This window comes from Micropterus dolomieu, linkage group LG23 (genome assembly GCF_021292245.1).
Source record: "Micropterus dolomieu isolate WLL.071019.BEF.003 ecotype Adirondacks linkage group LG23, ASM2129224v1, whole genome shotgun sequence".
NCBI lineage: Eukaryota > Metazoa > Chordata > Actinopteri > Centrarchiformes > Centrarchidae > Micropterus > Micropterus dolomieu.
The window spans coordinates 11877835-11893675 of NC_060172.1; the positions used below are offsets into that span (position 1 = coordinate 11877835).

The following is a 15841-nucleotide window of genomic DNA, read 5'->3' on the forward strand; positions in this document are numbered from 1 at the left end:
CTTTTTTCTCTTAGTGCCCCCTAGTGGTGGAACATCCCAGGACTGCTCAGCGAAGGTCGGATCGAGGATCTGAACAGACACTTCAAGCTTGAAATGTCCATGGATGATCCTGCCAAAGTGTCAGAGCGATTGGCAAACTCGTCTGGGAGGAGTTCGCAAAAATAGTTTTTGAGGAAGGTCATAAAAATTCATATAATTTGACATTTTTAGAGCAGAAGACCATCGAAGCAAAGATGCAGATTAATCCAGAGATTAAAATGATGAAAAAAGTTGATTGTTAAAGCGCCACCATGAGGTCTATGGGTGCCTTTTTTTTGCCTGAGTAGTAGGTGGAATTTGCAACCTACCTGCCAATTTTGGTTAGTTTTCCTCGTATTGTAAGTTGTAGATCTCGTGCTGTATTTCATGCTTTGTTGATGCTTGTATGGTGTTCCTCAAATGTAAGTCGCTCGAGATAAAAGCGTCTGCCAGATGAGTAAATGTAAATTATTTTATTTTGAAGGCAACACGCCCAACCGGAAGCTTTCTTGTAACGACTAGTTTTCCTCACCATCCACGGGATTGTGGTCCCTCTGGCCCCTTGAAAAGAATCCCCGATGACCGGTGAACTTACTTGACAGCGAGGAAAGCCTTCACTCAGGTACGCTAAATATGCCTGTGAGGAGTCGTGTTTACAGACCCGGGCTCGACAGCTGCAGCTGAACGAAGGTAACGTTGATAAGCGCGACGGGAGAGCGGAAGTTGTTCTGTTAAAACACTCGGAGCAGTCCAGACAGTTTTTGTACAGTGGAGAGAAGACCTGCTTGGAGTTTGTGTCAGTATATCAAAGGAACTTCGACAGACAGGTGAGATGAAAGTAGTCTAATTTCATAACAAACGAGCAACTTGATTAGAAATTGTGTTGATGAATTAGCTAACAAAGTTAGCTAGCAAGAGTCTGAATATTGTGACACGTTTAAGTAACGTTACTAACGTTTCTGCGTATAACCATGTCGACTGTGGATTATTTTAAGTCTCATTAATGCATCAGAATATTTTACCTTAATGTTTTAATTAACGTTACTTTTGTCTCCCGGCTTGACATGAACGTTGAATTAAAATAACTGCAGCACTGGGTTAGACTAGCTTCCTGTTAGCTAGGCTTGGTAAACGGATCCTGCTAATTTCTCAGTGCTCTAAATATATATAGAGGCGTAAATATGCACTCATCTGCTGAAGTGTTAACTGCATTTTGCAGGGGGATCACAGGAGGACTCTGTGTCTTACTGCCTAAACTAGATTATGTGTGTTTTGCATTTTAACTTGGTAACAAATGCATCGCTTGAAAGGTGCTCATTTAGATAACTTGCACATGTTTTGACCACCAGCCGAGTTTGTACTAAAATGCCAACATAATTCAGTGGACAGTAGAGATGTCCAATTTGGCTTGCAGCCGTTGTCATCTTGAAAGGTAAAGAGCAAGTTTGTAGAAACTCGGGAAAACAGAGATGATGAACAGGTAGTGGATGAACTAAACATACATGTCAGAATTTCACATTGCAATACCCGTGACTGCACTACTGTATTTGGCCAAAAGTATATGTAGCCTACACTAGAACATTTCATGTTCAGTATTCTTGTTCAAGTTGCTGAACATGTCATTCCAAAACCATGGGCATTGATATGCTGGTATAGCTGCCTCTTTAGTCATCCTTTCTACTCTACTTTTGGAACCTGGCTGCAGGATTTCCTCCCATTCTGCCACAAGAGCATTAATGAGGTTGACCAGTATGTTGGTCAATAAGTCCTGGCTGGAAGTCAGCATTCCAGTTCATAACAAAGGTGCTGAATGGGATTCAGGTCAGGGCTCTGTGCAGGGCAGTTGTTGATGTTCTTCCACACAAAAAATTTCTTTATGGACCTGCCTTTGACATGTGGCCGTTGTCATGTTGAAACTGGAAAATACCATTATTTCCTGCATGATTAAAAGTTCCCATCATTGGAGCTAAGTGGGCCCAAACCCAGAAAAACAGCCCCAGTCCAAAAGCACATAAAAGTGGACAGGGGGTGTTGATATACTTTTTGTAAAGTAATGTTGATGAGTTGGAGCTAAATTTCATTTTTTTTAGCAAAGACTCTGCCAGTAATAATATTTTACAATTGCTTTGAGTCAGAGTTACAGAATGCAAAATCACAATTTGCATGGACAATAAAAACAACCAAACCATTTACATACAAACTACCATTTTCTTATTATTTATTCTCTTTGTCAGTTATGGGGTGCACTTTATCACTTTATGTCTAACTTTAATCTGTTTTATTTACAAATATGTTTAAAAATCAACATTTCCCAATCTCCTGGGTGCAAAAATATTTGGAGGAAACAGAAAAGGGCAGCGCTGTTGCTACTATTTTAACCCCCCATTTATATGTGTTCATGCCTTATCTTTCTCATAATAGTTATTTCCTGTTTTCCCGCCATCTCCTATTGCTGCCACTTATACACATGCAGCGAGAGGGGCGTGGGACACTCACAACTTACAAGTCTTTACAACTCATCTGCTCTTTGCTAACAGCCAGCTGGAGAAAAACATAATTGTGACAGACAGACTTCACACACCCCAAAAAAGTTCACTATGTCTTGTGGGAATATTTGTGTTTTCCCATGAACACAAACATGGAGCTACAGAGATAGTTCGGCCAGGGGAATCACAACACTGATTGCACTCTGATATAATGTCGAGTGTTAAAATAATGTTGTGTGTAATATGCATTTGCCGCAAAGAGGAGGTGCTTTAAAATGACACAGTGAAGTGTTAGTCACCATAAACAAAGATATAGATGAATTATACTATTGTTTTCATGGGTTATTATCATGATTATCGTCATGAATGATGAGGTGCTTTTCGTTAGTTTTTTTTTTTTATTGTATCATTATCTTGTCCTGATGAGTTGTGTGTATTTGTGCCCTTAGGGGACGATAGTGGCAAACTATCTCAGGCTTGTAAATGTTGTACTATTTACACATCCCTGTAAAAATAAATGTTGTGTGGGGTTCAAAACTTATTTTGCAGTAGTAGCTTTAATTAATGACCATCTCAAGCGTCCAACAACTTGACCAATCTCCCCATCTCCCCCACCGACCAGGTGCTATGAGCAGTGAGCTGAACGTGCCTATGGGTTCCCCGGCCCCAGGAGTCTCAGAGCGGGCCCCGGACGGTGGGGGGATGGACTACAGGGACTGGGTGCGACGCAGTTACCTGGAGCTGGTCAGCTCCAACCACCACTCAGTGCAGGCCCTGTCCTGGAGAAAACTCTACTTGAGCCGGGCCAAGCTGAAGGCCTCCAGCAGGACGTCTGCGCTGCTCTCTGGCTTCGCAATGGTCAGTCGTATTCGCCTTTTTGACCAGCCTCAGTGCAACACAGCCTTTTGTTTTTAATGTCTCATCCCATGGATAGTTTTTAGTTTGTTTTGTTTTTTAAGATTTTTGGGGGTCTTTTTTTTTTAGCGTTTATTTGGATAGGACAGAGAAGCAGGAAATGAGAGTGAGAGAGGGGACAACATGCAGCAATTGAACCCGGCCGCTGCTATACGGACACAGCCTTGCACCAGTTGTTTGTTCCAAACTGATTTGCATGGTTTCAGTTCAGTGCCATGAAGCTTTCTTTGACATTAATAACCCACCACAGTCACCTGCATGTGTCATAGAAATGTAGTTGTGGGCAGAAACTGGTTTTAAACTTCCTGTTTTGCTTTTAAGATTTCAGTGTTTGCTGCAACAACTTTCATCCTTACAAGCGCCTTCAAAGAGAGTTTAGTGTCTGATTGCAACTGTACTACCCATGAGCCTCAGCCGCAGTTGCTGTGGAGAATAAGCCAAGCAGAGATGTGAATCAGAGGGCGAGTTCAATTTCAAAACGTTTTGCACCAGTTTGCAATGTTTTTGGATTGAACGACATGTTTCTTTGTACTGTTGTGCAACGTTGCCTCCCATTTGTTGGGGATGTCAGAGGTACACAATTTTTACACAATCAAGTGCAAGAAGTATGTCACCACAGCCATATTGAAAAGGCAGTGAAGTGCACTGCGCTTGTATACACAACAGTGTGTTCAATGCACCACCCTTTCTGTTGAAATCAACATTTTGCTACGTTTTGTCTGCGCTGAACTCAGCCAGAGCTGTAGCCAACTCACCTTTGCAATTAAGAAGAAAAAACCTAGGGCTGGGCGATATGGCCAAAAATGTTAACATTCGATAAAAAATGTCATATCAATCGATAGGGATGCACCGAAATGAAAATTCTTGGCTGAAGCAGAATATAATGAAAAAATTTGCTGAATACCGAACAAGTAAATTAACATTTTAGCCTTTTTTTGTTTTTACCATTGTATAAATCAGAATGTGCTTTTTACTCAGTGTTTCCCATAGGATTTGGAGAGACTATGGTTGGTAGCTCCGGTAAAGTAAATTACATGCGTCCATTTACTTTTAATGTACACATGTAATATGTTTTATACGTTGTGTGAATATAATCCAGTTAATCTTATTTCCATACTGTATAGACACCTTTCTTTGAAAACCGGACATTTTCACTTCTGTATCTTCGTGCTAAATTCATGAAGTCCGACCCAATTTATAAATGTTGTGTGTGGTTTTCGTATCGCGTAACATGAAGACTTAATAGCCTATAGGTCAAACTCTCATACTGCAACACTTATCTTTGTAAAGAGACAAACTGACAGGATAAAGTCTCCAACCTGCCTGTCAGCTCGCTCTGGTCCGTTTCAGTTACCATAAAGGCTTGAATACATGTGCACTCCAAATGTAGGTGCGGCTAGCTTAATCAACTTCTCAGAAACGAGTGACAGAAACACTCAAAGCGGGTCAGACCATTTGATGCCTTTTCTAAGAACTCAGCCACAGATGGAGTAGTTGTGCTAGGAGACAATTCAGCTGAACAGTGTCTGCAAACGGCGATTTTTGCGTCTCTCTCGGACACTAAATGCTTCCTCACTGCTGACATATCAACGTAATTGTTCGGTAAAATATAATCAGTGTTTTTGACTTATTAGGCCGAGCACCGAAAGTGCTATTTTTGTGAAAGCTGAAGACTTTTGAAGTCTTAAACTATTTTTTTTATGGTCAGAACATGACAAACACTTGATGCCAAACAGTGTATCACTTAACAAATATGAGGTAGATTATTCAAAACTATTATGGTCAAATCTTTTTTTCAGCAACATTTTTCAGTCCCTTTTCCTCAAAATACAAAAATAAAATTACAAATATACAGATATTACAAAATTAAAATCTTAATAGAAAAATTAAGTGCTAGTTTGTGAATCAAATTATTTAAATCGAGCATTTATTGAACATTTGTTATATTGTTATTGAGGAAAATTATATCGCAATAATGATCATTGTTTTATTGCCCAGCCCTAAAACACCTCACCACTGTTAGTGAATTAATCTAACCATGACCCAGAATCTGAAAGTGTAATCTTTACCTTTGACCTTAGTGCCGTAAGTTACAGCTCTGAGTGAATGTTTCTCACGGAAATTGACCCTGACAGTCCCAGTTGGCCACAGGCTTGTACATGTTAACTTTCTGTAACCAGATATCTAATAATACAGTTGTTCATATTTTTGTACTGATTATTCAACAGAGTTTCATGTCCATCCAAGATTTGAAGCTCTCCACCATAAATGACCTTACAGTATTTGCAAAAAAATGAACAAGATTTTTACTTGCAGAACCCTGAGTGCCCAAAATAACTCTTCCTTCGGTGGCCCATGTAGTGTAATCCACATGTGAAGGTCCCGAGATGTTTAATGCATGATTTAAACAGGGTTAAGATGACCTTAGGACATCACAGATAGCAATGACTGCATTTGTTTACATGCTCAGTACATCACCACTAGTGTGATGTACACATGGACGTATAGTAACCTGGTTGTCCCTGTACACGTGTCATAGGTGGCCATGGTGGAGGTTGATCTGGAGATGCAGTACAGTTACCCACGCGTGCTCCTCATTGCCTTCAGCGTGTGCACCACCGTGCTGGTGGCGGTGCACCTCTTTGCTCTGCTGATCAGCACCTGCATCCTCCCCAACGTGGAGGCCGTCAGCAACATCCACAACCTCAACTCTGTCAGCGAGTCACCCCACGAGCGTATGCACTACTACATCGAGCTGGCCTGGGGCTTCTCCACAGCCCTGGGCATCTTGCTGTTTTTAGCAGAGGTGGTGCTCCTCTGCTGGATCAAGTTCCTCCCTGTGGACTCCAGCGTGGCCAAAGAGGGGACCACCTGCAGCACCACAACAGCCACTGCTGCGCTAAAACCTACGCCAGCTCCACCGCAGTACAGCGGCTGGCAGGCCGCGCTTGCCTCTACCATCATCATGGTGCCAGTGGGTGTGATTTTTTTGGTTTTCACCATTCACTTCTATCGCTCTCTGGTGCGCCACAAGACAGAGCGTCACCACCAGGAGATCGAGGAACTGCACAAGATTAAGGTGCAGCTAGACGGCCATGAGAGAGGCCTCCAGACTGTGTGATAACATGACGGAAGCTTTAAGAACTTCCCTTTGTATCCCATATTTATCAAGTCCTCTCCCTTCTCTGACATTTGTTCTGGTCAGAGTTAACGCCTTGCTTGGGCTCGTCAGCAGAGAGCTTTAAAGCAGCTCACTTTGCTGCACAGACAGCCAAAACATGTCAGACTGCTAATTTATTCTTACGGTAAAGTTGCGTTGTAGTATTTGTATAGTGACCATGTCTGTGTTTTGGATCTGTAACGTGTTGGTCAAAGATAATGTAAAAAGGTTTACAGAAAAAGGGCTATTGAGTTCTGTGGGCCATGTCTGTGTTTTTGTCTGTGTTAGGGATTCACTCTGAGGCTATTATAAATCTTTTAGCTACCCTCACACCTTGCTAGCAAAGAGGTGCCATCCTTAACACCTTAAGTAACTTGCCATAACCCCAAAAATGTAACTTGACTGTAGTTGCTGTCTGTAAGCTGGTTTCACCAAAGATTGTGCGTGTTTTTGCAGTTCAACAACACCAACAGAGCGTCAAGTCAGTGTCATAAGTGGTGAACCTCCCAGTTAAACGTATATTCATAAATAAATAATTTAGGATGATTGGTTAAATAGTTGTGAATCAGGACCTCCAGTGTTTGGTGCATGTGGCCTATGAAAAATAAGATGTGCCAAAGTAAGTTTTACAACTACAGCTGGGACCACCACTAACAACTAAAATGATATGTTACTGCGACCTGCGATTATTTTGACGGAAAACTAAAATTTAAAAAAAAATATTTAAATCATGATGATGTGACATTTTATCAAACATGTTTTAAATCTGGAGGACAAGATATGTAGGCTGGGGCATCTCTGCAGCACTACAGTACTTCAGTATAATAATCTTTTATCACACATTTTAGCTTCATCAAAACATTGCAGCTTCAGCTGTCAGAAACCTGTTGCATGGATTCTATGGTGAGTGCAGGCCTCACCGTTCACTCTCAGCCTGCTCCTCAGTCAGATTCACATTTCACATAAAACTGTGCTTGTTGTTTTTAACTGTAAAAAGCCAAGTTGTGCAAGGAACTTGGTGTATGTTTCACTCTATTTTGACTGATTGAGGGCATCTCTACACCGTGTATGTGCGTGTTTACCAGGATTCGAATAGTTCTAATGTGAAGTCTTAAAAATTTTGTATTTCGTGTCTGTGTTTTTACACCCAAAATCTCAGAAGAGCCTCAAACGTTTTGTCATTCACTTCCTTCAAATAGCTTTTATTGTCTTTTACAAAGACCATGGAGCCTGTGTAAAAGGTGTCAAATTAGTCCATTCTGCATATCAAGCTGCTCAAAGTGCTTAAATATGAATGTGTTACTGTCTAAGTATAGCTCTGTCTTACAGAATTATTGCCTTTTTCATGAACTGCTGTTTTGCTTAAGGTCACATAACACAAGCCGATTTGTTTGCTAGGAATGTAGTTAAGCAGGTCAAAGTTTAAACCAATACAGTTTAAACGTTGGAGTCTGATGAAGGGCTAGAAAAAAATCAAAGAGTTTGACGGAAATGAGAACAGTCACAGAATGCATGTTGATATCAGCTTTACCTTGTTTCTTCCAGTTGTACTAAATATTGGAGACGTGTGTGTGTGTGTGTGTGTTAAATGAAAGACTCAACATAGAGTTGGCACTGCCTTGAATGAGGTTGGAGTATGTTATTGCAAACCTGTTATCACATTCCAAATAAGATGACTGACCAAAGTGTTGCTCAGTTGTTGTTTTTTTTATTTTTTTTCTTGCTTCTCAGAGGAGACAAAGTGCACTTGTAGTCTAATTGAACAGTGAGTGAGTGCGGGAGGTTTGTTGTGAGAAAACCTTGCTTTGTCTGTGTTTGTGGATTTGTGCTTCTTAAATGAATGCTGCAAAGGTCATGGAGACCTGTGTTGTAAAGTAAATTCACAGCCTGCAGCAGACTTTAAAAAATAAAATAAAAACACTCAAGTTCTCATCTTCTCTTGTCTGTCTCAGTCACTGCATTTATAGTACACACATTTATCATCAGAATGAATTGTAGTACTCTGGTAATCTCTTAAAGCGGCACAAGTATCTGAAGAGTAGCTTGTACTGATGAACCTACAGAGAATTATCACCTGAATCTGCAGCAAGTTTCAGCTCATTGTTTTTGGACGCAGCAGGCAGCTGTTTTCAACAAAAAGCTCTTTAAAAGCCACAGTACACTACCTGCTCTGCGCCAAACAGCAGCCACACACAGGTAGTGACTAGCTGGTGAACATAGTGGAGTATTTATCTGCTAAAAAACACATTTTATGTGTTTAATGTCTTTAACATAAACCTTTATTACACAACTATATTGTGTAACAATAAAACATTGGGGCTTGATATTGCTGTAGTTTACTGCTCTGCAACTGTATTTAAATATCTAACAAGACATATTGATAAATCTGTCATATCACAATATGGACTATAGTCTGCTAGTGCATTGGTCTGTCTTTAATACACTGGGTTTTGAAAGAAGAAAAGAAATACCCATGAATGTGTTTATCAGCATTATGTGAAACCATAGTTTTTATGTCCCATGTGATGAGTAGAGATGAATCATCACAAACTGTTTTGATTAAATGTGATGAGGGAATGGTTTTCCCTGAAGGGTAGCAAGTCCTAGTCCCAGCCACCCAGCTGAGAAAACACTCTGATAGGTAAACAGTCTGCAAATGCAAGACTTGTGACAACAGTGAATTCCCGACCAGAGACGTACAAGAAAGAAAGATCAAAGTTGTGACACTTTCATGATAGTTCTCATAAAAAAATGAAAGTATTAAAATTAAACACATTGATCATAAATAAGTAAAACAATGAAGATAACTCTCAAAGTTCCAACCAAGTAAAATTTAATGTTTACAGACAGACAACAGAAAACATGGGAGAGCTAATTTCACTCTAAAAGACAAAACACACAGTAACATGACTCCAATATTCAGCTTTGTATTGGAGATGATGTTGACATTATTTTTATTTTTTGTGTGTTGATCCTCATTTCTATCTGCAAAAAATTACAAAATCAGAAACCTGGTAAGTAGAAATTCAGAAACTCCGCTGTAGTTCCCCTTCAAAAACTGAATTGATGCACTTAATACCCCCCCCCCACAAGACCAATATTTTGTCTGCCTGCACTTTTCTTTTTAGGCCAGCAGAGGGCAGACATGCTTCACAAAAGCCACAGCCTGGCTTATAAGGCCATAATTTACAAGCCACCTTCAACATTTCACCAGCAACATTTTGTGACAGAACACAATCTCAGAATGATGCTGGTTACCTGCTAATGTGTCTCAAAAGGGCCACACACCTTAAACCATTGTTTACCAGCATCTGGAGGTTATGTGGTGCAACTCCCCCCGCTGCATTACATGCATAAGCTATATACTTTATGCTACATCTTCAAGACCTTCAAAGCCACAATTAACACATTAATTCATATACAGGGCTTCAGCAGGGATACAGGTACACATAATACAGGCTGTTCTCTGTCAATGTCATCATCTACTGTGAATTATATGCAATTATTTTTGTTTCACAAAGTGTCAAAATAAATATGAGCCTTTCACAAATCAAAACAGATTATGTTTAAATATCTTACAACTGCTAAAGTAACTGGTTCACTTATGTGTTCACAATGTCTCACAAGCTAAAATCCAATTTTTACTCAAGGAACATGTGTATGTAAACTCTGAAAAAAGAAAAAGAAAAATAGCTTCGGGAGACATTTTGTTCCAAGTGAGCTAGTTACTTTATTTGTAAGATATAAAACATTTCAGAATCTTATTATCTATAGGTTTTCTAAGACAAGAAAAAAACCAGTCTCATTTAGTAGATAGACTATACAATGTATGTGAGTCTAAAGCGTTTAGGATACAGCTTTAGAATAAAATGTTGTTCTTGGCCAAATAATATAACCAATCTCTCAGAGCCAAAAAAGAGAAGATGCTTAAAACTGCTTTGAATGCAAACTTCTGATGGTTTACTTTACAAAGTTCATATATTTCCCATCTTGCTAATTATAGCTCCAGACTGTAAATGCCCTCGCTGCTAAAAAGATAACAGTATAAGCTAATATAATAACAAATGCTCCCAACAGATAAGTGTGGCATTCAGGATGACAACTGATGCTCACTGGGGAATGTTCAACACAATATGAGGAGTGCTTGAGGTGATCATCTATTGGGGCAAATTTCTAAACCCCCCCCCCCCAAAAAAAAAGAACAAATAAAAGACTAGCAACCTCAGCCAATCTGAACTTCCATATGCGCCATGAAATGTAAGCATATACAAAAAAAACAAAAGATTATCAGAAAAACAACTGTCACGCATTCAAAAAAACATAATTCTAAAGTCAGATGAAACAGAAAAAAGAAGACATTTGACATTACTTCGCTGATATATTGTTACTCTGAAAGTTTTAATAAAGTCAAAAACTGCTATGATTGGTGCAAGTGCTGAGCATAACAAACGGAAATACTAATCATTGTGCAAAACATCTGACATCAAACTAATGAAACGGACTGATGTGTGCATCTGTGTGAACTGATAAAGGCAACAAAAAAAAAGTACAAGTAGCATGCAGTTGAAGCACTAGTGTCGCACAGTAAGGCAACTGAACATCTCGGTTGGCTTCCCTGCCTGAAAGCTCCACAAAAATTAAAAAGAAAAAAATACTGCTGAACAGCATGTGTTCTCAAAACGGAACAAGACAGAAATCTGTTAATGAGCTTTCGGTGTTTTGGCAGTTTCATCGGCATTCATCAGCCAGAGCTGAACTGAAGGCTTGGTTTCTATCGCTATGGGTTGCTCTAATACTTCTCCAACCAATACAAGCCGTTTACCTTTGTAGACCTTAGATTCTGATACAAACAGCTGATAACACACTGAAAGGATCTGGTTATTCAAACTATGGATGTACTGATCATCATGGAATAGGTCAGCAGCTTTGTGCACTTTGAGTAGATGTTGACAGGGTTGCTGGAGTGTCTCTTTAATCATCAAAACGTCTGTTCCTATTTTGCAGCTATGTGACAGGTAACTTCAAAGTGAACTTCTTTAAAACTGAAGCTCTTTTTTCCTTCCTTCCCTTCCTTCCACATAAACATCCATGTCCACTGTCATGCACAGTTTGTCCCGATAACCTAAACACATTCAAAAGTCCCTTAAAACTTCAAGACAACATGCCACAGGGTACAAAACACAAAGGAAAACAACAAACATCATCATCATCATCAATTTGAGAGCTAACATAGCTTATAATCGGTCTAAGGCAAACCAAAAAGGGAACAAGTAGTGGTGGGTTGGTGAATTTAGGAGCTTTCTGACAACATACTGTGTAGGCCATCATCTTGAGGACCGAAGTCCTGTAGTCCATGCCAGCCTTTCCTGATGAAAACCCCTCTCTGCTCCTGCATGGCCCGATTCCTAGGTTGGGATCTACAAAGATGACCAATGGGGGAGCTTTACACTCGGAAGCTCTCTCCTTTGCCATCAATGTGGCGCAGACGCAGGTAGACGTCAGTGCCGATGCCCTGCATAGACTGTACAGACAGAGAGCCGCCCAGGTACTCAGCGTAGGCCCTGGACGTGGGCAAGCCGAAGCCAAATCTGCAGAACACAAAGACACAGAGGTTTAAGGCGACGCTGAGGTGATTCAAGTTGTATCTGCGCTGCGCAGCTAACTGATTCATGCTTGGTTGAAAAGGATTTAAAACATCACGGGCCCTATTTAAACGATCTATAGTGTATGTGGGTGGAGGTGTGTTTTTGGCATAACGTGAATTACAGTGTAATGGCAAATGTATTTACAAAATCATCATCATCTCCCATTCCCTTTAAAAGCCAGGTGGGCCTGCACCAGGGAGATTACTAATATTGTCACTCTACAATATATTTTTTTTGTGAAGTGTATGAACTACACTGCAAACTGTAGCCTCTGTTAACAGTAATAAACAGATATGTCCGTTTTATATGCGCTTGTCTACTCTATGCAACATGAATATTCTCACTTCTCACCACACCTCATTTTAACACTCCCATGGGCGCACAGTTGGGCACAAGAACATTTGCTACTTTCACAACATGGGCGCTGGGCCTAAAAGTGACCACTGCGTTGGTCAGACAAGATAAGGCCCTAGGTGTAAATGAGATGTGAAATGCCACCTGAAGGTAAATATGGCTGGCCATGAGACAGAGGATGTCACTGCCAAGCCTACTGGAGGCATCCTGAGAGGGCATGGATGTCATGACTTAATAAACCCACAAACCTTTCCTCCACACCAACATTGAGTACGTATGAAAATGTGTTCATTGCTTTTCAGAAATCTCCTCAAACATGTATTATGTAATTTTAACATTAATACAAACCACCTTGAGAGGAAGTTTGAGATACTTTCTAGCCAGATGTTGAAAAGGTATAATGCATCAGTCTCTCCAAAATGCATATGTAATTATTTCTACATCAGTAAGCAGTCTGTGGAAGTGGCCATTAATATTGTCTCTCTTCTGTGATAATGGCAACGTAAAGAGAAACTTTCCCCATCACATTACACCCAGAAGCAAGCAGCTCCAATGATTTCAACACACGCGCTCATACAGATGATGTAACCTGCTGTTTGTTGCTTTTTTTCTAAATGCGTTATCGTGTTACCACATTAATTAATAAACACCGACAATTCTTTTATCTCATGTTAACGCGGCTTTTATTTTTATTATTAGTCTGTTATTTTGAAAGTCTGTTGCTCACTGGCTCTGAAAACACATACAGTCAAACCATGGGTCACAGGAGGGGTGGGATGTTGATCAGCCTGCAAATCACCCACCCAAACAAGCAGTGGAGGTAGACTTCGGCAGACTAGGCTACATTGGATGCAGCGTATGGGAGGCCCTGTAGGGTTGCTCTTTGCTTCAGTGTTCAGAAAGGGAGATAAGCGCTCCAGGATTGAACGGCAGGTGCTCTGTGGATAGTAACCATGGCAACGGCTTCTGTGCGCTACTCAGCTGTAGCATATTTACCTTAAGTTAAAATTATAGGCTACATAACTTTACCTGATTCTAGATACTCTGCCTTCATCTAGTTTTGCGGGGATGCTCTGCTGTGCGAATTCCCTCCTGTTGATGTCTTATTTATTAAACAGTAATAGATTCTGGAAACTCACAAACAGCGAGGATCAGTCACTCTTCCAATGATTTGTGCTGCGCGTCACGTGCAAAAAGTTCAAGACTATTCAACTTTGGCAGCTGGTGGGCATGTGCGTGAGGCGAGCATGACTGACACCTGACTTGCTACTGAACATAGAACGTTTCTGCTGATACCTGTTCAGAAAAAAAACCCCAAGAAAATTGGACTTGGTAACTTGTTTTAACAAGCTAGATAAAAGGTAATGCCTGGCAGTGGCAAATAGCTTTGGTTTTACATTTGATTTGATTACATTAATGTTTAAGTTGAGATTTACAGGACATATTTTATTGCTACTGTGTAAAGGAAAAACTGCTGGTAAAAAGCACCTTATTTGTTTAAAGTATTTGCAAACCACATGTTATTGCACTTTTGTGTAGATAGCAGTACATTTAAATTAAAAGTGTGGAATACACTACTTTAGAATTCATTATTCAATTTTGCATGTAACAATGCGATTAATCACAAGAAAATCATGATTACAAATTTTAATCATTGCACTAGTCATTACTAACTTACCTACTTCTCAAGGGTTGAAAAGATCAGGTGCAAGACTAAACTGGTGTACAGATCTGTCCTGCATACATACTGTACATCCTGATAATTATATTTCAGTCTATATTTTCAGAGTCTGACAACTGGTTATTAAATAAATGAAGGACCATGGAGCTGAGGTTAATGTAAATAAGGGATGCAAACTAATTAGGCTAATTAGGAGAGGTTTCTTTTGAATTTTATGCAAATTAAATACTTTTAAATTATGCATCAAGATGCATCGATAATAACAGATAGTCAGCGTGACATCACCTGTAGGTTTACGGACTGCCGTTTTGAAGCCTCGAGTTTGGCTGATAGGGCCACGCAATGTTGATTTGTTATTTTTTTTTGCAACCAGCGGCACCGGACGTGACCATATTTGGATGGACGGTGGAGCTAACAGCCGTGTGCGGAGCTAGCTATCTTGATTAGTTAGGTGCATTTGTAATTCACATTAACTGTCATTTTAACAGTGCTGACAATTTTGTCTAGCAATCCAACAGTCTTAAAACTAAATGTACTCATCAGAGAAAGTGAACAGCCAACTCCTATTACGCTTTTTCAGTGGCGCTGGTTACATTTACACCGTATGTACAGAGTCACTCTAGCCTGATTGACAAGTCGCCATGGTAACAACTTTTTTCTATTTTCCTCTAAATGGGACCATAATTTACTAAATGAACATCATGTTGTATTGAAGAAGAAGTGAAACTAGAGATGGGGCATTATTTCTAATGGAGCCAGACTTCTTTTTGCAACCAGAAGAGTCGCCCCCTGCTGGCCGTTAAATAGAATGCAGGTTTAAGGAACTTCCGCACTGGATTCACGTCTCAGACCAGAAGCTTCCCACATGATCGCATCGTAATAGAATTGTGAGGTGCCAAGAGATTCCCACCCCTAATGCATGTCAGTCGTGTTAGATGATGCAATTATATTTAAGATCTGTCTGACAGAGACGCAGACATGTAGTGCATTGCGTCACGTGTATTTCATCCAGACACTTGAACAAAACCAAATGTAATGTGTGTGTCAGTAAGGCATCACTACACACACCACCATGAGCCTCCAGAACAGCTTCACAGCTGCTGCGCGGTGGCATAATAATAATAATAATAATAATAATAATAATAATAATAATAGTCTCTGAACTCAACTGGATGGAAAAAACACCATTCTACTAAAAAGGTATTCCATCATTCGGTGTTCGCTGTGTAACATGTTGCTCCAAAACCTCCCACAGAAGTTCAGTTAGGTTAAGATTGGGTGACTGTGATGTTTTAACAAAACTGCTTCATTTCACTGGTCAAACAAGGCAGGTGTTAAGTGCCACACTAAACATTTGTAAATTCTGGACATGGATATTCTGTACTATCAAGCTCTTACCCATGCATAGGGCTGGACTGGTTTCCACTGTTGGTAATGTTGTTGAAGAGGTTGCTCATGCGTGGGTCCTGTGCACTCTCCTCAGCAGTGCTGAAGTGGTAGTCCATCACCTTGTCTATAATATTGTGAGGGATACCACCACCGCGGTCCGAGATCCTTAAAGGGGGGGGGGGGGGGGGGGGGT

The 15841-nt window shown here is 40.2% G+C and overlaps 2 protein-coding genes across 3 annotated transcripts in view; one reads left to right on the plus strand and one right to left on the minus strand.

Annotated features, from left to right (window-relative positions):
- The first annotated feature begins 503 nt into the window (after window positions 1-503).
- Window positions 504-8511, plus strand: orai2 (ORAI calcium release-activated calcium modulator 2). Of its 2 annotated transcripts, none has more exons than XM_046040947.1 (3): window positions 504-640; window positions 3127-3362; window positions 5959-8511. In XM_046040947.1, exons 2-3 carry the CDS (start codon window positions 3132-3134, stop codon window positions 6538-6540), a joined length of 813 nt encoding a protein of 270 aa, XP_045896903.1. In that variant the 5' UTR covers window positions 504-640; window positions 3127-3131; the 3' UTR covers window positions 6541-8511. The 2 variants fall into 2 exon arrangements, with proteins under 2 accessions (XP_045896903.1, XP_045896902.1); XM_046040946.1 differs by having other exon boundaries at window positions 510-845.
- Window positions 8512-9395: 884 nt separating this feature from the next.
- The window catches only part of bckdk (branched chain ketoacid dehydrogenase kinase), a 19476-nt gene continuing 13030 nt past the window's right edge, over window positions 9396-15841 (minus strand). Inside the window, exons 10-11 of the mRNA XM_046040237.1 lie at window positions 15658-15813; window positions 9396-12167 (exon numbers count right to left, since the gene is read on the minus strand). Coding sequence (XP_045896193.1) covers window positions 12023-12167; window positions 15658-15813 — 301 coding nt within the window. The 3' untranslated portion in view covers window positions 9396-12022. The remainder of the gene's footprint in view (window positions 12168-15657; window positions 15814-15841) is intronic.

Excerpts from the sequence above, each read along its gene's own strand:
- orai2 (XM_046040947.1), top strand. The coding sequence starts at position 3,132 with ATGAGCAGTGAGCTGAACGTGCCTATGGGTTCCCCGGCCCCAGGAGTC. Across the intron at positions 3,363-5,958 it reads TGCTCTCTGGCTTCGCAATG|GTGGCCATGGTGGAGGTTGA; the intron begins GTCAGTCGTATT and ends CACGTGTCATAG.